Raw genomic sequence first — 22,576 nt, 5'->3', positions numbered from 1 at the left:
AACCCCCAAGACTCCTAGAACTAGACGCCCAGCCAAACTGAGCAATCAGGGGAGAAGGGCCTTGGTCAGGAGGTGACCAAGAACCCGATGGTCACTCTGACAGAGCTCCAGAGTTCCTCTGTGGAGATGGGAGAACTTCCAGAAGGACAACCATCTCTGCAGCACTCCACCAATCAGGCCTTTATTGTAGAGTGGTCAGACGGAAGCACTCCTCAGTAAAAGGTACGACAGCCTGCTTGGAGTTTGCCAAAGGCACCTAAAGGACTGGCCATGAGAAACAAGATTCTCTGTTCTGATGAAACCAACATTGAACTCTTTGGCCTGAATGCCAAGCGACGCATCAGGAGGAAACCTGCCACCATCCCTACAGTGAAGCATGGTGGTGGCAGCATCTTGCTGTGGTTTGTCAGCGAGAGACTAGTCAGGATCGAGGGAAAGATGTACAGAGAGATCCTTGATGAAAACCTGCTCCAGAGCACTCAGGACCTCAGACTGGGGCGAATGTTCACCTTCCAACAGGACAACGACCCTAAGCACACAGCCAAGACAACGCAGGAGTGGCTTCAGGACAAGTCTCTGAATGCCCAGCCAGAGCCCGGACTTGAACCCGATCGAACATCTCTGGAAAGACCTGAAAATAGCTGTGCAGCAACGCTCCCCATCCAACCTGACAGAGCTTGAGAAGATCTGCAGAGAAGAATGGGAGAAACTCCCCAAATACAGGTATGCCAAGCTTGTAGCGTCATACAGAGAAGACTTGAGGCTGTAATCACTACCAAAGGTGCTTCAACAAAGTACTGAGGGTCTGAACACTTATGTAAATGTGATATTTCAAAAATCTGTTTTTGCTTTGTCATTATGGGGTATTGTGTGTAGGTTGATGAGGGAAAAACATGTTTTTATCCATTTTGTAATAAGCCTGTAACGTAACAAAATGTGGAAAAAGTCAAGGGGTCTGAATAATTTCCGAATGCACTGTATGCTACAGACCAATGTAAGTAAACCTTGTCCAAGCCAGAACGTCCCATAGGGTTCCTATAGCATGAGGCATCTTGATGTACCAGTACAGCCCCTGGACAGGATGCTCGTGACCACTGTGATGTGTATATAGAAACAACTGCTGGGTATGACTCAGGGTTACGTTCCAAATGGCACCCTAATCCCTTTATAGTGCACTACTTTTGACCAGGGCCCATCGGGTAGTGCACTACTTTTGACCAGAGTCCATAGGGTAGTGCATAAGGTGCTATTTGGGATGTATTCTTAGAACAAACTCAAATTTCTTTCTGTCCACAGAGAGCGGTGGCTTCTCCGACCGTGTCTCGTCTGACGGACACGACCAAGTTCACTGGGTCACACAAGGAGCGTTTTGACGAGAGTGGCCGTGGGAAGGGGAAGGCAGGTCGCGTGGACATGGTGGACACATCGGGGTACGTCGCAGGATACAAACACCTCGGGTCGTACGAGAAGAAAGTCACCAAGCCCACCGGGCCCCCTGGAGCTGGGCCCCCTGGAGCTGGGCCCCCTAGAGCCGGGCCCCCTGGAGCCAAACCAGTGTGAGGAAAGTAGAAAGAAAGAAACAAACAGAAACATAAGACCAACTACTAGGATAATAATTTTATAAAGAAAGAACTCCATGAAAGCACAACAAAAAGATAGGATTTCATATTTTCTCACCCATCTTGTTTTCTTTTGCGAGTGGGATGTTTTGAGTTCCTCTCTTTTTTGTTATGTGTGAGAACTGGAAAACTGTTTACATCAATTTTTACAGCTGGTACATTCCTAACAGATAGCAAGTTACTGCCAAATGTTAAAATGAGCCCACCAACCAACAAGGGAAACCAACTGTTTTGCTCTGTATATTTTGAAACCTCTTTATTATGATAGGGCCTTCACATATGTATTATAAGCACTATGAATAACACCATGCCAAGAAAAACAAATAACAGGGAAGAAAGGGTTCGCCAAATTATTTAACAAGATTGCACTTTGCTTTAGATAGGCCATAGCTTCTTTTCCCATTTTTAGTTGAAGAAATACATCCTTAATTTCATACTTTTTAGTTAATTGAATGTTTATTGGCATAAACTGGTGAAGTAGATATACTGGTAGGTTGTTATATTGATCAAACCATCTTCAATATCAACGTTCTGTCTTTCCGCTGGTCAATGAAGTCTGCTGTATGAGTCTTCATCTACTGACTGTCTGTCCTCCTTTATACTTCATCATAGTTTACACATATTGACGACTACATAGTTTGCCTTCAATTGTTCTTAAAATAACTAAACCTTCAACAGGATATGTAGAAGTTCTGTGTCTTCCTGTCTTTAGCTACGTATATCATATGAATGATGACATTTTATTTTTGTTCATTCTACTGTCAGATATGAAGTTTGTTATCTATGAGTCTTAACTTCCCTTTCTTGTGAATCTTGCTTTTAGAAACGTTCTGTGAAGTTATATCGGTACTGTACCTTATGTATTTACAACACAAGGAGAAGAACAATGCTAGAATGATTTGATATCCTAAGGACACGTCTTGTGTGGTTCATTCTGAAACCCTCATCAATTATTTACACCCAACATATTAAATAAGATAATAGGTAAATGACCCTGAAATGATTATCTGTAATCATTCATCTAAATCACACCCCGGTTTGATAACGCTCCATAGTTTGTTCACACTATGTGGGCTGTATTAGCTGGAGCTCTGAAACTAAGAGGTGAGCTGGGTTGTTCAGGTTTGTATTTTTCAATATTTAACTGATATGATATTGCCATCAGATTTCTATAGTTGTAATATATTGGTGGTAAGAGTGTGTATATTTCTAAACATGTGGCCGCATGGCTTCATTTAAGACACTGACTGCGTTTCTGTTTTTCTTGTCTTGCTGTATCTTATGCATGAAGTAATGGAATGCTACTACTTTACCATTAACAATAGGAAACAGACAACATATTTCAGATGTCTCATTTTAACTGCTGTGTTAGTGACTCAGTTATAGTGACTTGCTCTGCTGCTACGTTCTGTCAGAGTAGTCAGACCAATGGAATTAAAACTAAAACAACTTCACTTTGACAAGAGGACCAAGTTGTGGTTAAATTGTGAGTGTACAGAGACCATAGAGATCCTGTAAATTACTATGTATAGACTAAGAATATCAAAGGGGACGTTTGTGGCCAAGGAGTTGGCTGACATTATCAGGTAATATTATCATTGACCGTAGAAAAATCTATAGCTTGGTGGAACCAGCCTGATCGCTGCTTTCACTATGAAATAGAATGATGAACCAGCCTGATCGCCACGCGTTCACTATGAAATAGAACCATGAAATAGAATGATGAACCAGCCTGTTCGCTGCGTTCACTATGAAATAGAACCATGAAATAGAATGATGAACCAGCCTGATCACTACGTTCACTATGAAATAGAACCATGAAATAGAATGATGAACCAGCCTGATCGCTGCTTTCACTATGAAATAGAACCATGAAATAGAATGATGAACCAGCCTGTTCGCTGCGTTCACTATGAAATAGAACCATGAAATGGAATGATGAACCAGCCTGATCACTACGTTCACTATGAAATAGAATGATGAACCAGCCTGATCACTACGTTCACTATGAAATAGAACCATGAAATAGAATGATGAACCAGCCTGATCGCTGCGTTCACTATGAAATAGAACCATGAAATAGAATGATGAACCAGCCTGATCACTACGTTCACTATGAAATAGAATGATGAACCAGCCTGATCACTACGTTCACTATGAAATAGAACCATGAAATAGAATGATGAACCAGCCTGATCACTACGTTCACTATGAAATAGAATGATGAACCAGCCTGATCACTACGTTCACTATGAAATAGAACCATGAAATAGAATGATGAACCAGCCTGATCTCTGCGTTCACTATGAAATAGAACCATGAAATAGAATGATGAACCAGCCTGATCACTACGTTCACTATGAAATAGAATGATGAACCAGCCTGATCACTACGTTCACTATGAAATAGAATGATGAACCAGCCTGATCACTACGTTCACTGTGAAATAGAACCATGAAATAGAATGATGAACCAGCCTGATCGCTGCGTTCACTATGAAATAGAACCATGAAATAGAATGATGAACCAGCCTGATCACTACGTTCACTATGAAATAGAATGATGAGCTAGCGATCAGACTGGTTCCACCAGGCTACAAAATCAAATGCCAGCAAAAGGCATTGTGTCAAATGGATGCATATCAAACTAGAAGGTTTTCCATTCTAAATGAAAAAGACGACTGCCATAGATACTACAGTTAGGTACATATGACTAGTGACTTCATCAGTATTGTTTGTGACCCTTGAACTCTTGTCTTTGAAGAAGTTTTAGAGAAACTATTTTAGTTGAAACACTGTTATCCTGACACTTTCTACGGCACACTTTCAACGGAATACAAAAGGCAGGGTAATATAGTACTGTAATATTTGATGGGCATACTGTATGAGGAGAAGGGGATGAACAAAGAAGTAGACTTTTGTAGGACATGTATTTTTCCAGCATAATGACATACTGTTGCTTTCGTACTGGCCACCCTACCTTAGCCTCTGCTGACCAATAAGACTCATGCATTGATTGAGATCAACACCTGTTAACTTGTGGAATCGTAGTCGCTTTAGTGCGATTTGTCTTGTGTTCTTAATGCCAAATACTGTGCACCTTTTCATGTGGAGAAGCAATACTGTTTTATTTTTTCAAAAAAATAACTTGTTCATGTACTATTATTGTGACCTGGTGCATGCTTTGTGTTTTGGTTATTGTTCTCGAGACCTGTGTGTTCATGATTTGTAGCATTGTTGAAAATAAAAACTCCCCATCCTGAAGAATCATTGGTGTTTCTAATTTCCTCTACTGATCTGATTACTTATTGAGAGGAACAGTTGTCTCCTCTACTGATCTGATTACTTATTGAGAGGATCAGTTGTCTCCTCTACTGATCTGATTACTTATTGAGAGGAACAGTTGTCTCCTACTGATCTGATTACTTATTGAGAGGATCAGTTGCCTCCTACTGATCTGATTACTTATTGAGAGGATCAGTTGTCTCCTACTGATCTGATTACTTATTGAGAGGATCAGTTGTCTCCTACTGATCTGATTACTTATTGAGAGGATCAGTTGTCTCCTACTGATCTGATTACTTATTGAGAGGATCAGTTGTCTCCTACTGATCTGATTACTTATTGAGAGGATCAGTTGCCTCCTACTGATCTGATTACTTATTGAGAGGATCAGTTGTCTCCTACTGATCTGATTACTTATTGAGAGGAACAGTTGTCTCCTCTACTGATCTGATTACTTATTGAGAGGATCAGTTGTCTCCTACTGATCTGATTACTTATTGAGAGGATCAGTTGTCTCCTCTACTGATCTGATTACTTATTGAGAGGATCAGTTGTCTCCTACTGATCTGATTACTTATTGAGAGGAACAGTTGTCTCCTCTACTGATCTGATTACTTATTGAGAGGATCAGTTGTCTCCTACTGATCTGATTACTTATTGAGAGGAACAGTTGTCTCCTCTACTGATCTGATTACTTATTGAGAGGATCAGTTGTCTCCTACTGATCTGATTACTTATTGAGAGGATCAGTTGTCTCCTCTACTGATCTGATTACTTATTGAGGGGATCAGTTGTCTCCTACTGATCTGATTACTTATTGAGAGGATCAGTTGTCTCCTACTGATCTGATTACTTATTGAGAGGATCAGTTGTCTCCTACTGATCTGATTACTTATTGAGAGGATCAGTTGTCTCCTACTGATCTGATTACTTATTGAGAGGATCAGTTGTCTCCTACTGATCTGATGACTTATTGAGAGGATCAGTTGTCTCCTACTGATCTGATTACTTATTGAGAGGATCAGTTGCCTCCTCTTTTGATCTGATTAGTTATTGAGAGGATCAGTTACCTCCTACTGATCTGATGACTTATTGAGAGGATCAGTTGTCTCCTACTGATCTGATTACTTATTGAGAGGATCAGTTGTCTCTACTGATCTGATTACTTATTGAGAGGATCAGTTGTCTCCTACTAATCTGATTACTTATTGAGGATCAGTTGTCTCCTACTGATCTGATTACTTATTGAGAGGATCAGTTGTCTCCTCTACTGATCTGATGACTTATTGAGAGGATCAGTTGTCTCCTACTGATCTGATGACTTATTGAGAGGATCAGTTGTCTCCTACTGATCTGATTACTTATTGAGAGGATCAGTTGTCTCCTACTGATCTGATTACTTATTGAGAGGATCAGTTGTCTCCTCTACTGATCTGATGACTTATTGAGAGGATCAGTTGTCTCCTCTACTGATCTGATTACTTATTAAGAGGATCAGTTGTCTCCTACTGATCTGATGACTTATTGAGAGGATCAGTTGCCTCCTCTTTTGATCTGATTACTTATTGAGAGGATCAGTTGTCTCCTCTTTTGATCTGATTACTTATTGAGAGGATCAGTTGTCTCCTACTGATCTGATTACTTATTGAGAGGATCAGTTGTCTCCTACTGATCTGATGACTTATTGAGAGGATCAGTTACCTCCTACTGATCTGATGACTTATTGAGAGGATCAGTTGTCTCCTACTGATCTGATTACTTATTGAGAGGATCAGTTGTCTCCTCTACTGATCTGATTACTTATTAAGAGGATCAGTTGTCTCCTACTGATCTGATGACTTATTGAGAGGATCAGTTGTCTCCTACTGATCTGATGACTTATTGAGAGGATCAGTTGCCTCCTCTTCTGATCTGATTACTTATTGAGAGGATCAGTTGTCTCCTACTGATCTGATTACTTATTGAGAGGATCAGTTGCCTCCTCTTTTGATCTGATTACTTATTGAGAGGATCAGTTACCTCCTACTGATCTGATGACTTATTGAGAGGATCAGTTGTCTCCTACTGATCTGATTACTTATTGAGAGGATCAGTTGTCTCCTCTACTGATCTGATTACTTATTAAGAGGATCAGTTGTCTCCTACTGATCTGATTACTTATTGAGAGGATCAGTTGTCTCCTACTGATCTGATGACTTATTGAGAGGATCAGTTGCCTCCTCTTTTGATCTGATGACTTATTGAGAGGATCGGTTGTCTCCTCTACTGATCTGATTACTTATTGAGAGGATCAGTTGCCTCCTCTTTTGATCTGATGACTTATTGAGAGGATCAGTTGTCTCCTCTACTGATCTGATTACTTATTGAGAGGATCAGTTGCCTCCTCTTTTGATCTGATGACTTATTGAGAGGATCGGTTGTATGTTACTACATCCCATCTGGACAGAATCCTTCCTTACATTTTGTATTATTATTAGTTTTTTTTCCTTGCCAGAAGTTCAGGACCATAAAGGGCACAATAACCACAATTCAAGATCCCCATGCCAGTATGACTGACAAGCTACATTCATACGGAGCTTGTTTAAGTGTATGTGTGTTTGAACCCTGAGGCAGAAATAAGGCCACGGTGCAGATGTAATCTAGAAACATCCATTCCACCACGGCCGTGATAAGCAGATGGAGAGAAGAAAACGGACCTCAAAACCAGGCTACAGATCTGGCTGGGGGAGGCCTCATCTAGCCACTGATTCTGGAAAGAAATTGTTTTATCCCAACTACATAGGGAATAGGGTGCCATTTGTGATGAACACCATGCCTGTTCTCTCCTCATAAATATGTTAAAATAATATATTATCCCCACAATATGTTCTACCAAGACAGGCTTTACTTGCTAGAACTGACCTCAAGCAGCATTGTGTTTAGTGAAGAAGCCATTTCCCCACTTCAGTTTCCATAAACACAGAGGCAGAAACAGCTTAAACACAATAAATACTTTATCATTTCAACATGTCTAGAGTCATAAATATTGAGATTCAATGTGCACTGTAAAGGTGTGGATACAGTCAGTAAGGAAAAGTGTAAAGGTGTGGATACAGTCAGTAAGGAACATTGTAAAGGTGTGGATACAGTCAGTAAGGAACATTGTAAAGGTGTGGATACAGTCAGTAAGGAACAGTGTAAAGGTGTGGATACAGTCAGTAAGGAACATTGTAAAGGTGTGGATACAGTCAGTAAGGAACATTGTAAAGGTGTGGATACAGTCAGTAAGGAACATTGTAAAGGTGTGGATACAGTCAGTAAGGAACAGTGTAAAGGTGTGGATACAGTCAGTAAGGAACATTGTAAAGGTGTGTATACAGTCAGTAAGGAACATTGTAAAGGTGTGGATACAGTCAGTAAGGAACAGTGTAAAGGTGTGGATACAGTCAGTAAGGAACAGTGTAAAGGTGTGGATACAGTCAGTAAGGAACATTGTAAAGGTGTGGATACAGTCAGTAAGGAACAGTGTAAAGGTGTGGATACAGTCAGTAAGGAAAAGTGTAAAGGTGTGGATACAGTCAGTAAGGAACATTGTAAAGGTGTGGATAGTGGACACAGTAAAAGCATGACGATACACAGAAGTAAAAAATGAGATCAGAGTTAGAGACAAGTTTACATGCTCAACATTAATCCCGGAGCATCAGAAGAACAGTGTAAATGCTGGCAGCAGTGTATATAGAGCTAAGATGAGAGAATCTGGTGCTGGTGCTTGTTCAGTAGGACAACGTTCTGGAACGTTCAGATAGAAATGCAGAACAAACATGGGCTCTATTCATGACATTTCTATCTGCAATGTTCTATAACGTTTACCTACTGAACGTGGCCCTGGTATTGTAGTTGTGGGCCTGCTAGTTGTTGTAGTTGTGACTTGTAGCTCCTCAGAGCCGTCTCCCAGTCTCCTCCAGTTCTCTCTAGTTGTTGTGACTTGTAGCTCCTCAGAGCCGTCTCCCAGTCTCCTCCAGTTCTCTCTAGTTGTTGTAGTTGTGACTTGTAGCTCCTCAGAGCCGTCTCCCAGTCTCCTCCAGTTCTCTCTAGTTGTTGTAGTTGTGACTTGTAGCTCCTCAGAGCCGTCTCTCCCAGTCTCCTCCAGTTCTCTCTAGTTGTTGTAGTTGTGACTTGTAGCTCCTCAGAGCCGTCTCCCAGTCTCCTCCAGTTCTCTCTAGTTGTTGTAGTTGTGACTTGTAGCTCCTCAGAGCCGTCTCCCAGTCTCCTCCAGTTCTCTCTAGTTGTTGTAGTTGTGACTTGTAGCTCCTCAGAGCCGTCTCCCAGTCTCCTCCAGTTCTCTCTAGTTGTTGTAGTTGTGACTTGTAGCTCCTCAGAGCCGTCTCCCAGTCTCCTCCAGTTCTCTCTAGTTGTTGTGACTTGTAGCTCCTCAGAGCCGTCTCCCAGTCTCCTCCAGTTCTCTCTAGTTGTTGTAGTTGTGACTTGTAGCTCCTCAGAGCCGTCTCCCAGTCTCCTCCAGTTCTCTCTAGTTGTTGTGAGTTGTGACTTGTAGCTCCTCAGAGCCGTCTCCCAGTCTCCTCCAGTTCTCTCTAGTTGTTGTGACTTGTAGCTCCTCAGAGCCGTCTCCCAGTCTCCTCCAGTTCTCTCTAGTTGTTGTAGTTGTGACTTGTAGCTCCTCAGAGCCGTCTCCCAGTCTCCTCCAGTTCTCTCTAGTTGTTGTAGTTGTGACTTGTAGCTCCTCAGAGCCGTCTCCCAGTCTCCTCCAGTTCTCTCTAGTTGTTGTAGTTGTGACTTGTAGCTCCTCAGAGCCGTCTCCCAGTCTCCTCCAGTTCTCTCTAGTTGTTGTGACTTGTAGCTCCTCAGAGCCGTCTCCCAGTCCCCTCCAATTCACTCAGCAAACGCTCATTAGTTGCAACCAGTGACCTGAAGCACAAACACAACACCATTTAATCACACAAACACTAACAAGCACTTTCTTCACCCATTGGGTATGGTCTTTTATCTTTATATTAGAACATATAATCTGGCATCTCCTATAATGAATATCTCATTAGGTTGCTTTTAGTGTTAAGATTTCTATTATCCCAAGTCAAGGACCTTTATTGTCCCTAGAGTAGTTGAATGCTTTTCTTAGCGCCAGGTGGTACTGGACATAGTGTAGTATCTTGGCGCCAGGTGGTACTGGACATAGTGTAGTATCTTGGCGCCAGGTGGTACTGGACATAGTGTAGTATCTTGGCGCCAGGTGGTACTGGACATAGTGTAGTATCTTGGCGCCAGGTGGTACTGGACATAGTGTAGTATCTTGGCGCCAGGTGGTACTGGACATAGTGTAGTATCTTGGCGCCAGGTGGTACTGGACATAGTGTAGTATCTTGGCGCCAGGTGGTACTGGACATAGTGTAGTATCTTGGCGCCAGGTGGTACTGGACATAGTGTAGTATCTTGGCGCCAGGTGGTACTGGACATAGTGTAGTATCTTAGCTCCAGGTGGTACTGGACATAGTGTAGTATCTTAGCTCCAGGTGGTACTGGACATAGTGTAGTATCTTAGCACCAGGTGGTACTGGACATAGTGTAGTGTCTAGGTACCAGGTGGTACTGGACATAGTGTAGTATCTTAGCGCCAGGTGGTACTGGACATAGTGTAGTGCTTACCTATGGTTCTCCTGCAGCATATCTGCCAGCTCCTTGACTCTCTCCCCCTCCTCGACCTTCTCCCTCAGCTCTGATACCTTCTTCCTCAGCTCATCCACCTCTGCCTGCTTCTCTGGAGAGACACATGGACCACAGTTAGTTAGCACATGAAGCTAGCAGCAATACAGATCCACATGGGCCACAGTTAGCATATGATGCTAACTCTGCAGCAATACAAATGCACATTGACTTGCAACATCAACGGATATAACAACAACAGACTGAAATCAAATCCAATCCGTCAAGTGGTGAACACCACCTTGAGATATGCACGTTTAACTTTTGTACGAATCTTAAGAGATTTATGGAACATCTTGCATTACTCTTAGACGTGCTCTATGTCACGGTTCCACGTGCTCTATGTTACACGTGCTCTATGTCACGGTTCCACGTGCTCTATGTTACACGTGCTCTATGTCACGGTTCCACGTGCTCTATGTCACAGTTCCACGTGCTCTATGTTACACGTGCTCTATGTTACACGTGCTCTATGTCACGGTTACACGCACTCTATGTTACACGTGCTCTATGTCACGGTTACCCGTGCTCTATATCACGGTTACACGTGCTCTATGTCACACGTGCTCTGTCACGGTTACATGTGCTCTATGTTACACGTGCTCTATGTCACGGTTACACGTGCTCTATGTTACACGTGCTCTGTCACGGTTACACGTGCTCTATGTTACACGTGCTCTATGTCACGGTTACACGTGCTCTATGTTACACGTGCTCTATGTTACACATGCTCTATGTCACGGTTACACGTGCTCTATGTTACACGTGCTCTATGTCACGGTTACACGTGCTCTATGTTACACGTGCTCTATGTCACGGTTACACGTGCTCTATGTTACACGTGCTCTATGTCACGGTTACCCGTGCTCTATGTCACGGTTACAAGTTCTCTATGTTACACGTGCTCCGCGTCACGGTTACACGTGCTCTATGTTACACGTGCTCCGCGTCGGGGTTACACGTGCTCTGCGTCGCGGTTACACGTGCTCTATGTTACACATGCTCTATGTTACACGTGCTCTGCGTCGCGGTTACACGTGCTCTATGTTACACGTGCTCTATGTTACACGTGCTCTGCGTCGCGGTTACACGTGCTCTATGTTACACATGCTCTATGTTACACGTGCTCTGCGTCGCGGTTACACGTGCTCTATGTTACACGTGCTCTATGTCGCGGTTACACGTGCTCTATGTTACACGTGCTCTGCGTCGCGGTTACACGTGCTCTGCGTCGCGGTTACACGTGCTCTGCGTCGCGGTTACACGTGCTCTATGTTACACGTGCTCTATGTTACACGTGCTCTGCGTCGCGGTTACACGTGCTCTATGTTACACGTGCTCTGCGTCGCGGTTACACGTGCTCTATGTTACACGTGCTCTGCGTCAGCGGTTACACGTGCTCTATGTTACACGTGCTCTGCGTCACGGTTACACGTGCTCTATGTTACACATGCTCTATGTTACACGTGCTCTGCGTCGCGGTTACACGTGCTCTATGTTACACGTGCTCTATGTCACGGTTACACGTGCTCTATGTTACACGTGCTCTGCGTCGCGGTTACACGTGCTCTATGTTACACGTGCTCTATGTTACACGTGCTCTGCGTCACGGTTACACGTGCTCTATGTTACACGTGCTCTATGTTACATGTGCTCTGCGTCGCGGTTACACGTGCTCTATGTTACACGTGCTCTGCGTCACGGTTACACGTGCTCTATGTTACATGTGCTCTGCGTCGCGGTTACATGTGCTCTATGTTACACGTGCTCTATGTCACGGTTACACGTGCTCTATGTTACATGTGCTCTGCGTCGCGGTTACACGTGCTCTATGTTACACGTGCTCTATGTCACGGTTACACGTGCTCTATGTTACACGTGCTCTGCGTCGCGGTTACACGTGCTCTATGTTACATGTGCTCTATGTTACACGTGCTCTGCGTCACGGTTACACGTGCTCTATGTTACACGTGCTCTATGTTACACGTGCTCTGCGTCACGGTTACATGTGCTCTGCGTCGCGGTCAGATTCTGCCCAGTATAGTGACCACTGACCAGGAATATCAAAAAGCTGCTGCTTTTTCACTCACCACATATCTCAGTGTTTGGTGAACTTTTCATCATAGAGTTGAGATATTGTTTTTCTAATCTGATCATCTGCTTCTGTAGAGAGACGTTATCCTCCAGCAGTATCCTCAGCTGCTCATTCAAACTGTCCTGCAATCAATCAATCAATCAATCAATCAATCAAGACATTGAAGATAATTCCATCCATCCATTTCTTCTTAACTCTTTGTGGAGTCAGGGTCTCATGCCATTTCAAACATGAGGTAATATCATTGAAGATGCTGCTTTGAACAGTCTGAAGCTTACAACAGAGATGTGTGCTTCCTCCAGCTGTGTAGTTAGTCTATGGGTCTCTGTCCTGTGGTCTTGGTCTCGTATCTCTGCCTGCTCCTTCAGCTCTTCAACGTTCCCTCTCAACGTCCTGACCTCGGCTTCTCCACTGGAGATGTCTTGTTCCATCATGGACAGGATCTGGACTGCCTGAGCTGGAGGTAGGACAGATAAATACTATTAGGGCCTGATTCTCCATTAAGCAGGTAAGCTACACAGTACATGGGGTTTCATACTCACAGAGGAAGTTGTTGTCATGGTGCAGTGGCCTCTCCCCTGTCCAGTGCTTGTCCACTAGGCTCAGCAGCATCTCCATTGGTTTCCTATAGCTTCCCTAGGAGACAGATTACAAAAGACTGGTTATAATGAACAGTAGGATCTATGATGAATGAATGGTACGGTAGGGATAGGTGGGTTTTCTCTAGGGTGGATGAATGGTACGGTAGGGATAGGTGGGTATTCTCTAGGGTGGATGAATGGTACGGTAGGGATAGGTGGGTTTTCTCTAGGGTGAATGAATGGTACGGTAGGGATAGGTGGGTTTTCTCTAGGGTGGATGAATGGTACGGTAGGGATAGGTGGGTATTCTCTAGGGTGAATGAATGGTACGGTAGGGATAGGTGGGTTTTCTCTAGGGTGGATGAATGGTACGGTAGGGATAGGTGGGTATTCTCTAGGGTGGATGAATGGTACGGTAGGGATAGGTGGGTTTTCTCTAGGGTGGATGAATGGTACGGTAGGGATAGGTGGGTTTTCTCTAGGGTGAATGAATGGTACGGTAGGGATAGGTGGGTTTTCTCTAGGGTGGATGAATGGTACGGTAGGGATAGGTGGGATAGGTGGGTTTCTTAGGGTGATGATGTAGAGGGATAGGTGGGTTTTCTCTAGGGTGGATGAATGGTACGGTAGGGATAGTGTCAGGGATGAATGGTACGGTAGGGATAGGTGGGTTTTCTCTAGGGTGAATGAATGGTACGGTAGGGATAGTGGCTTAGGGTGGATGAATGGTACGGTAGGGATAGGTGGGTTTTCTCTAGGGTGAATGAATGACGGTAGGGATAGGTGGGTTTTCTCTAGGGTGAATGAATGGTACGGTAGGGATAGGTGGGTTCTCTCTCTGAAACGTCTCACCTTCTGAAGCTTGGCATGTTTCTGTGGTGAGGTGGAGCCCCCTGCTGTCTGCTGGGTGTTATGGTAGGACAGTCTGGGAGGGTGCAGGATGGGGTTGGTGGCATCAGACCTACTGGGACAGGGACTTCTTGGACTGGGGGGCCGGATCTTCACTAAGGAAGACTTATGCTGGTCAACTTGATCTAAAGGAGGATGAAGCCAGTGCAAAACACTCAGAATGTTGTATTAGGCCATTCATGCAACCTGATTTGTGTGACAGCGGTGACAGAGAGGATATTCAGAGTGTCACCTCACCAGGGTGAGGGGTGAAGTGGCCCTTGGCTGTGACTCTCAGGTGTTTGGGGAGTTTCTCTCGCTCCTCCCGTCCAGAGCTAGTCCCGCTGTGTTTCTCTACACGGGGGTTAAAGGTTACCCTCGGCCTCTCTGACGTTTTCAACGAGGAGGAAGAACCTTTCCTTCGAGATCCTTCTCTTAAACGTAGACCATTGGACTGGGAATGACAAGCTGATCATAATGAAAATAAAAGATCCCCATTTTAAACTGAAGGCTTGTTTGCTCACTTGAAAAAAGGTTGACAGTAAATGTAACTAGTTAAACATACAATTCATCAAGTACTGAATGAAATCAATTAAGGGTAAATCTCTGAAATCTTGCCATAAATGAGCAAAATCCCCATGTTCCTAGGGAAAACTAACAACATTTGTCTCCCCCTGGTGGACTGTCCCTACATTAACAGTCATGGTGTACATCTCGCTCTAATAGTACTATTCTGTGATCAAACAACATAAACTCACACTCATCTTTGATCTGATGATAGAGCTGGGACTCTGGCTCCTTGTGGAAAGAACCAGTAAGGAACAGAGGTTCACTTTGGTCCCAGTTGCTCTTAGCGACAAGGTTCAACACTATGTCATCGTTGTCATCCAGGACAGAGAGCTTCTTGGCCAGGCGATTTACTGAGGCCATCCTCGGCTTACTGCTCCTGGAACACACCAATCAAACACACATTACATCATAACATAGCACTACTAGAAGAATAGAGTATAATACAATCTATAGCAATGTAACGTGACCGTTATTACACTGTACACACTATTGGAAACAATGCCACATAAAGAACAGCTTACTTAATGAATGAAATCTGAAGTTTGTCATTCCGGGTGTTTTCTAATAATACAAATCAATATCTAATACAGACAAGAGACCTTGGTGTGCAAACAAGACCTCCTGACATTAGCAATCTGCTGTATTAATACTGTAGAGTACAGTACCTCTGGTCAGTGATGTCTAATACTGTAGAGTACAGTACCTCTGGTCAGTGATGTCTAATACTGTAGAGTACAGTACCTCTGGTCAGTGATGTCTAATACTGTAGAGTACACTACCTCTGGTCAGTGATGTCTAATACTGTAGAGTACAGTACCCCTGGTCAGTGATGTCTAATACTGTAGAGTACAGTACCTCTGGTCAGTGATGTCTAATACTGTAGAGTACAGTACCTCTGGTCAGTGATGTCTAATACTGTAGAGTACACTACCTCTGGTCAGTGATGTCTAATACTGTAGAGTACACTACCTCTGGTCAGTGATGTCTAATACTGTAGAGTACAGTACCTCTGGTCAGTGATGTCTAATACTGTAGAGTACAGTACCTCTGGTCAGTGATGTCTAATACTGTAGAGTACAGTACCTCTGGTCAGTGATGTCTAATACTGTAGAGTACAGTACCTCTGGTCAGTGATGTCTAATACTGTAGAGAACAGTACCTCTGGTCAGTGATGTCTAATACTGTAGAGTACAGTACCTCTGGTCAGTGATGTCTAATACTGTAGAGTACACTACCTCTGGTCAGTGATGTCTAATACTGTAGAGTACAGTACCTCTGGTCAGTGATGTCTAATACTGTAGAGTACAGTACCTCTGGTCAGTGATGTCTAATACTGTAGAGTACAGTACCTCTGGTCAGTGATGTCTAATACTGTAGAGTACAGTACCTCTGGTCAGTGATGTCTAATACTGTAGAGTACAGTACCTCTGGTCAGTGATGTCTGTCTCCGAGGAGCTCGTCTGTTGGGGTCCGAGCACAGAGTCTGAGGAGAAATGCATGATTGAAGCTTTTCTCTCACTGTCCCTGACTGGACAGTCATCTGCAGGAAAAAACAATATAAAACAAACATCAAATGTCAGATTGGTAAGAAGAACTATCGAACAGCAAAGTCATTGGACAGCCAATCGGACCCAAAATGAAAATATGGTAGCTATAGGTACCAAGCTTGCGAAGGTTGGACAGTGCGTGCACCAAGTACAGGCGGTAGTGTGGATCTGTTTTAGCCAGAGGGTTGAGCCTCAGGTCCAGCTCTCTCAGAGCAGTCAGCAGGCAGAGCACTTTGACCTCCTGAAGGGAGGGAATGCTGTTGTAGTACAAGTTCAGCCTCTCCAGCCTCTTCAAGTGTTGGACCCCCTATAGATGAACAAACATAGAAAGAAACAAATAGCGGTGGGTATAATTTGTGGAACGTTCCAACAGGAATCTGTTCCAAAAACGTTGTAAATAACAAGGTTGCCAACAAACAACGCATATAAAGTTGTATAGCGGCAGAATAAGATACCTGGTAGGGGAGTGGGCTATTTCATTAAGTTTTTCACTCCCCACATTTATTCTGAAAAATGTCTGTCCTCACTGGTAGCCTATGGACAAACATCAAGAATACGCTAAGTGGTAGGTTGATGCCTATTCGGCAGCTAGTTAGATAGGTGAATTGATCATGTTACTTTGTATGAGTTGTTTGTTGGAAACCAGAGTCCTGTTGGAACGTTCCACAAATTTTACCCACCCAAACAAATGTGACTTACATATTCAGTGCATGTCCCAAATTGTGCCATATTCCCTACATAGTGAACAACTTTTGCCCAGAGCACTGGTTAAAAGTAGTGCACTATATAGGGAATAATATGTAATTGAGTACCATTGTGGACGTAAACAGATCTACACATTCAGACTTCAGTCACCATTTCACCATGTACTGTATACACATTTATCTGTTGAGAGACGTCTCACCTCGACAGAGATGAGTGCATTACAGGAGAGGTTCAGGGTTTTCAAACGGACAAAGTTCTTTAGTGAGATTCCCAGATGTCTGATTTTCTCCTTGTATGAGCCTGGGAGGCTCAGTGATCTCACATCCGCTGTAAAGTGGTCATGAATGTTAGTAGCCAGCAATCAAAGTTAGAGTAGTTGGATAGTTGTAGACCCACGGTAACGCTGGCCATCTTTCGCTAGATAGCTACCTGTGGCCAGACAAATTCAAAGCACTGTTTTGCCAGCTAGCCTAGCAGGCGAGCTAACGTTAGCATTAAGCATAGTCTCTGTGCATTAGTTAGCTATTAATGGAAGTTTAAACTAGGTTTAAATCAAACTAATCATACATCTAGGCTACCAACTTACGAGCTATAAGTTAAGTGTCAAATACATTACCAAGGCAATGGTGATTTAGATGTAGCTTCTGTCGTATCCACTGCTCTGTTACTGTTGTCAACAGCGCCGCCATATTTTTCGAATTTGTTGGAAGATCGCGCCGAGCATGCGCAGTTGTTTAAGCTCTGGGAACGCCCACATCCTGGTACTGCTTGTCTCACGTGTTCAAACAAGCGGAACAGAGACAGGTAAGGGTGAACGTTAACCGATATTTTTCAGCTCACATATTAGTTTCAATCTTGACCTTGGTCAGTATAAACGTGGCTACTAACCTGAAACATAGCTGTTTAGAATGTTAACAATGTACACATAGCTACGGTGCAAGACAAGTATACTAGCTTACTTTCAACAGTGTTTTCTCAACTTTGATATGGTATTCAACAGTTTACTTGCAGATATGTGGAAACTTCTTCTCTTTCACAAATCCCACTCAGTCTCTTCATATCAAATGAACAGTGTGATCCTCCAACTGTAGCTTTGGATTTGAGTCAAGACCAATGGCAGAGTTGATCACAGCATGTTCCAACGTCACACTGTCAGTCTCTGCCCTGTGCACAGCATATCAGCTCTTCAAGGTAATTTTGGGATATATTGGTGTTCACTTGAGTGTAACTCTTGTGGACCATTAAACCATTCTTCACCCCTTTGTCACTGATTATTGTCATGACTCTCTTTCTCCTCACCCTAACTGTTCCCTCATCTCCCTCTTTCTCTTGTAGGACCACAGAGCTCCAGCGGTGGGTTTCTTCCTGCTTGGTCTCTCATCAGGCCTCTGCACCCTGCCTCTCTCCTTCAGCCCATACCTGACCTCTGTACAGGGGGACCTGGAGTGGGCCGGCGAGGTCCTGGCTCCACCGCTGGTCTCCTTCGGCTTCCTGTGGCTCAGTGAAGACCGCACCACAGCCAACATCCTCCTTATTGGCTCAGCTCTCCTCCCGGTGCTCTGCGATTGGTTGTCAGCGGACGAGTTGATGCTGATGTCACGCTGTCTGGCGTTGTCTGCCATCTCCTGCTCGCTCACTGTGTGTCTGTTTGCGGGAAACGCTGTCGGGGCCCTGGGCAGTGTGGCCCTCAGCCTGCCACAAATGGTGGCCCCCAGGGTGGGGGTCAAGACTCTGGCTCCCCTTGTCTCTCCAGGGGCCACTGTGGGACTGCTTAAGTGGCTCCTGAAGGGCTCCATGGCTGTAGGGTGCTGGGCCTCTGAGAAGGCACTTAGCAAGTACCTGTTGGAACTGAAGGAATTGGACACGCCATTTTAACTTGTTACCACAGTAACACAGGGCTTCCCCAAACTCAGTCCTCGGGTCACCGGGGTTTAGTGTCTTTCCTAAGCACTACACAGCTTATTCAAATAATCAACTAAAAGCTTTGATCATTTCAATCAGGTTTATAGTGTTTGGGCAAAAACCAAAACGTGCACCCCTTGGAGTGCCGAGCATCGAGTTTGGGAAACGCTACTGTAACAGTTACTCACTGTCTGAACAGTTCAATAGTCCCTCACACATGATAATTACTGATTGTTAAGTTGATGTGGTCTCATGATGTGCACATAGAGCTGCTGACAGAAGAGAACCAGATGGAGGGTCTATTTATTTTGTCCTGCAGGGCCTTGCCTCATAGAAGTAGAATGAATAGAACGGTCTTGGAACCTCTGACCATGGCTTTTTGACTGGTAAAGTCATGGGTGCACTCAAAATAGGCGTCATTGACTTAAATGAGCAAGCTTGTTCGACTTATTCTAGTACTGTGGCTTGCCTTTGATCTGTAGCCAATAACCTTTTCAATTCCTAATGACCAATAACCTTTCCAATTCCTACTGGCCAATGACCTTTCCAATTCCTACTGGCCAATAACCTTTCCAATTCCTACTGGCCAATGACCTTTCCAATTCCTACTGGCCAATAACCTTTCCAATTCCTACTGGCCAATGACCTTTACAATTCCTACTGGCCAATAACCTTTCCAATTCCTACTGGCCAATGACCTTTCCAATTCCTACTGGCCAATGACCTTTCCAATTCCTACTGGCCAATAACCTTTACAATTCCTACTGGCCAATAACCTTTCCAATTCCTACTGGCCAATGACCTTTCCAATTCCTACTGGCCAATAACCTTTACAATTCCTACTGGCCAATGACCTTTCCAATTCCTACTGGCCAATAACCTTTACAATTCCTACTGGCCAATGACCTTTCCAATTCCTACTGGCCAATAACCTTTCCAATTCCTACTGGCCAATGACCTTTCCAATTCCTACTGGCCAATGACCTTTCCAATTCCTACTGGCCAATAACCTTTACAATTCCTACTGGCCAATAACCTTTCCAATTCCTACTGGCCAATGACCTTTCCAATTCCTACTGGCCAATAACCTTTACAATTCCTACTGGCCAATGACCTTTCCAATTCCTACTGGCCAATAACCTTTACAATTCCTACTGGCCAATGACCTTTCCAATTCCTACTGGCCAATAACCTTTCCAATTCCTACTGGCCAATGACCTTTCCAATTCCTACTGGCCAATGACCTTTCCAATTCCTACTGGCCAATAAACTTTCCAATTCCTACTGGCCAATGACCTTTCCAATTCCTACTGGCCAATAACCTTTCCAATTCCTACTGGCCAATGACCTTTAAAATTCCTACTGGCCAATGACCTTTACAATTCCTACTGGCCAATGACCTTTCCAATTCCTACTGGCCAATGACCTTTACAATTCCTACTGGCCAATGACCTTTCCAATTCCTACTGGCCAATGACCTTTCCAATTCCTACTGGCCAATGACCTTTTCAAGAGATTATCCATATGATCCATATAATGATGCCAGTCTGCCAACTTGGAGGTGACATGATCCACCATTGGGACAAGTGTCTGTTGCCAGTGTATGAGCACTGTCAAGGGTGTTGTTCTACTTGTTCAGCTTATTGTCATGGCCAGGGAGCTCTGCTCTGTTATCCTAGTACTTTCATCTATGCAAGTCGAAGAAGCACTGGTGTCTTAATTCTAAAACTGTAAAACATTATTGATGATATTAGTAACAGCGGTTAATAACATTTTATGTGCTAAAATATTGATTTGTTGTTGTATCAACAAAAGGAGTAGCGCTTGGATTTAACGCTTGTATGTAGTGATTGTCATGGGTCACTAATACTCCCAACCTCTTTCACACCACATATTAGAAAGTCTAATTCATCTATGGAGGTTGATTTACAGGACAGTGTAATTACCAATTGGCTATAAAAGATTCTATCTGCTTACTCTGTGAAAATATCCTCCCAACAGTGGCTCTATAAGGAGGATGGAAGTACCTTCCAGACATTTATTACTGTCTTTGTCTATGAGTATGCCTCCCAAATAACACCCTATTCCCTATGTAGTGCACTACTTTGAGCCCATTTTGGGGCACACTCTGGTTGAACCTGGGCAGGCTTGACTTCAGTGTCTTGTCCTACGATGAGCACCAAACAGCTTGTACTAGACTATGCTCACTGTGAAGCCAATGTCATTGACACACAGGACACGTTTGAGAGCCGATAGCTTTAGTGCCTGAACATGGCCGGGGTACCAAAATAGTCAGGGCTGCGATCCAAATGACAGCCTATCCCGATATAGTGCACTTCTTTTGACCAGAGCTCTATATGGGCATGGTCAAAAGCAGTGCACTATAAAGGGAATAGGGTGCCATTTGGGATGCAGCCCTAAGTCCCCCTCAGATTCAGGATCCTGTTCATTCTGCAGCCTCAGCAGATAGCTACTGTGTACAGTGAGATTTAACTAGATACATCTGCAGTGTTTACACCACTAACACTATGGATCTATATTCATTTATTCTTCAGATATAACACATATTATATCCACTTACTGTCCATAATGTCTATACCAGAAGGGTTCTTTATTTTTACTATTTTCTACATTGTAGAATAATAGTGAAGACATCAAAACTATGAAATAACACATATGGAATCATGTTGTAACCAAAAAAAAGTATTAAACAAATCAAAATATATTTGAGATTCTTCAAAGTAGCCACCCTTTGCCTTGATGACAGCTTTGCACACTCTTGGCATTCCCTAAAACAGCTTCATGAGGTACTCACCTGGAATGCATTTCAATTAGCAGGTGTGTCCATATTATGGCAAGAACCCTCAAATAAGCAAAGAGAAATGACAGTCCATCATTACTTTAAAACATGAAGGTCAGTCAATCAGGATCATTTCAAGAACTTTTCAAGTTTCTTCAAGTGCAGTCGCAAAAACCATAAAGCACTATGATGAAACTGGCTCTCATGAGGACCGCCACAGGAAAGGAAGACCCAGTTACCTCTGCTGCAGAGGATAAGTTCATTAGAGTTACCAGCCTCAAATTCCAGCCCAAATAAATGCTTTACAAAGTAATAGACACATCGACATCAACTGTTCAGAGGAGACTGTATGAATAAGGCCTTCATGGTTGAATTGCTGCAAAGAAACCACTACTAAAGGACACCAGTAAGAAAAAGAGACTTGCTTGGGCCAAGAAACACAAGCAATGGACATTAGACCGGTGGAAATCTGTCCTTTGGTCTGAGATTTTTGGTTCCAACCGTTGTGTCTTTGTGAGACGCAGAGTAGGTGAACAAATTATATCCGCATGTGTGGTTCCCACCGTGAAGCATGGAGGAGATGGTGTGGGGGTGCTTTGCTGGTGAAATCACTGTCTAAATCACTGTGATTTATTTCGAATTCAAGGCACATTTAACCAGCGTGTGTAACGGGGGTCGTAAGGATTTGACCAAAACGCAGCGGGAATATGTATACTCATCTTCTTTTTATTTTGAAGAAGGAGAAACAACTAAATACGTATACAAAAAAACAAAACAGTCCTGTCAGGTGCAACCAACACTAAACAAGGAACAACTACCCACAAAATCCCACAGAAAAACACCCCACTTAAATAGGACCTTCAATTAGAAGCAACTAGGAGCAGCTGC

At 43.6% G+C, this 22,576-nt stretch overlaps 3 protein-coding genes across 6 annotated transcripts in view; 2 read left to right on the top strand and 1 right to left on the bottom strand.

Moving 5' to 3' along the window:
* Positions 1-4,037, top strand: part of LOC106573570 (tubulin polymerization-promoting protein) — a 38,856-nt gene extending 34,819 nt beyond the window's left edge. For both annotated transcript variants that reach the window (XM_045697000.1, XM_045696996.1), the window contains exon 5: positions 1,297-4,037. In XM_045697000.1, the coding sequence (XP_045552956.1) occupies positions 1,297-1,560 (264 nt within the window). In that variant the 3' untranslated portion in view covers positions 1,561-4,037. The remainder of the gene's footprint in view (positions 1-1,296) is intronic.
* Positions 4,038-9,477: 5,440 nt separating this feature from the next.
* LOC106573558 (centrosomal protein of 72 kDa) lies at positions 9,478-17,721 on the bottom strand. 3 transcript variants are annotated; one of them, XR_006759680.1, is made up of 12 exons: positions 17,603-17,721; positions 17,186-17,313; positions 16,396-16,588; positions 16,160-16,274; positions 14,923-15,110; positions 14,423-14,632; positions 14,129-14,310; positions 13,238-13,331; positions 12,974-13,152; positions 12,691-12,817; positions 10,544-10,650; positions 9,478-9,808 (listed from the first exon to the last, which is right to left on the bottom strand). XR_006759680.1 is itself a non-coding variant. In XM_045696993.1 (12 exons), exons 1-12 carry the CDS (start codon positions 17,673-17,675, stop codon positions 9,745-9,747), a joined length of 1,635 nt encoding a protein of 544 aa, XP_045552949.1. In that variant the 5' UTR covers positions 17,676-17,721; the 3' UTR covers positions 9,478-9,744. The 3 variants fall into 3 exon arrangements, 2 of the variants coding, with proteins under 2 accessions (XP_045552949.1, XP_045552945.1); XM_045696993.1 differs by having other exon boundaries at positions 10,544-10,655; positions 14,129-14,280; XM_045696989.1 differs by having other exon boundaries at positions 10,544-10,655; positions 17,603-17,720.
* A 2-nt stretch (positions 17,722-17,723) lies between these two features.
* LOC106573552 (uncharacterized) lies at positions 17,724-20,864 on the top strand. The gene is made up of 3 exons (XM_014148693.2): positions 17,724-17,790; positions 18,078-18,177; positions 18,322-20,864. The coding sequence occupies exons 2-3, from the start codon at positions 18,100-18,102 to the stop codon at positions 18,859-18,861; spliced, it is 618 nt and encodes a 205-aa protein (XP_014004168.1). The 5' UTR covers positions 17,724-17,790; positions 18,078-18,099; the 3' UTR covers positions 18,862-20,864.
* Positions 20,865-22,576: the final 1,712 nt, after the last annotated feature.

The sequence above is a fragment of the Salmo salar genome, chromosome ssa02 (assembly GCF_905237065.1).
Source record: "Salmo salar chromosome ssa02, Ssal_v3.1, whole genome shotgun sequence".
NCBI lineage: Eukaryota > Metazoa > Chordata > Actinopteri > Salmoniformes > Salmonidae > Salmo > Salmo salar.
Note: the sequence above shows the minus strand (reverse complement) of the source record. Positions and strands in the feature narration are given on the sequence as shown.

Excerpts from the sequence above, each read along its gene's own strand:
- LOC106573558 (XM_045696989.1), bottom strand. The coding sequence starts at position 17,675 with ATGGCGGCGCTGTTGACAACAGTAACAGAGCAGTGGATACGACAGAAG. Across the intron at positions 14,311-14,422 it reads CCACTTCACCCCTCACCCTG|ATCAAGTTGACCAGCATAAG; the intron begins GTGAGGTGACAC and ends ATCCTCCTTTAG. Across the intron at positions 10,656-12,690 it reads ACCAAACACTGAGATATGTG|AGAAGCAGGCAGAGGTGGAT; the intron begins GTGAGTGAAAAA and ends GTGTCTCTCCAG.
- LOC106573552 (XM_014148693.2), top strand. The coding sequence starts at position 18,100 with ATGGCAGAGTTGATCACAGCATGTTCCAACGTCACACTGTCAGTCTCT. Across the intron at positions 18,178-18,321 it reads CAGCATATCAGCTCTTCAAG|GACCACAGAGCTCCAGCGGT; the intron begins GTAATTTTGGGA and ends TTTCTCTTGTAG.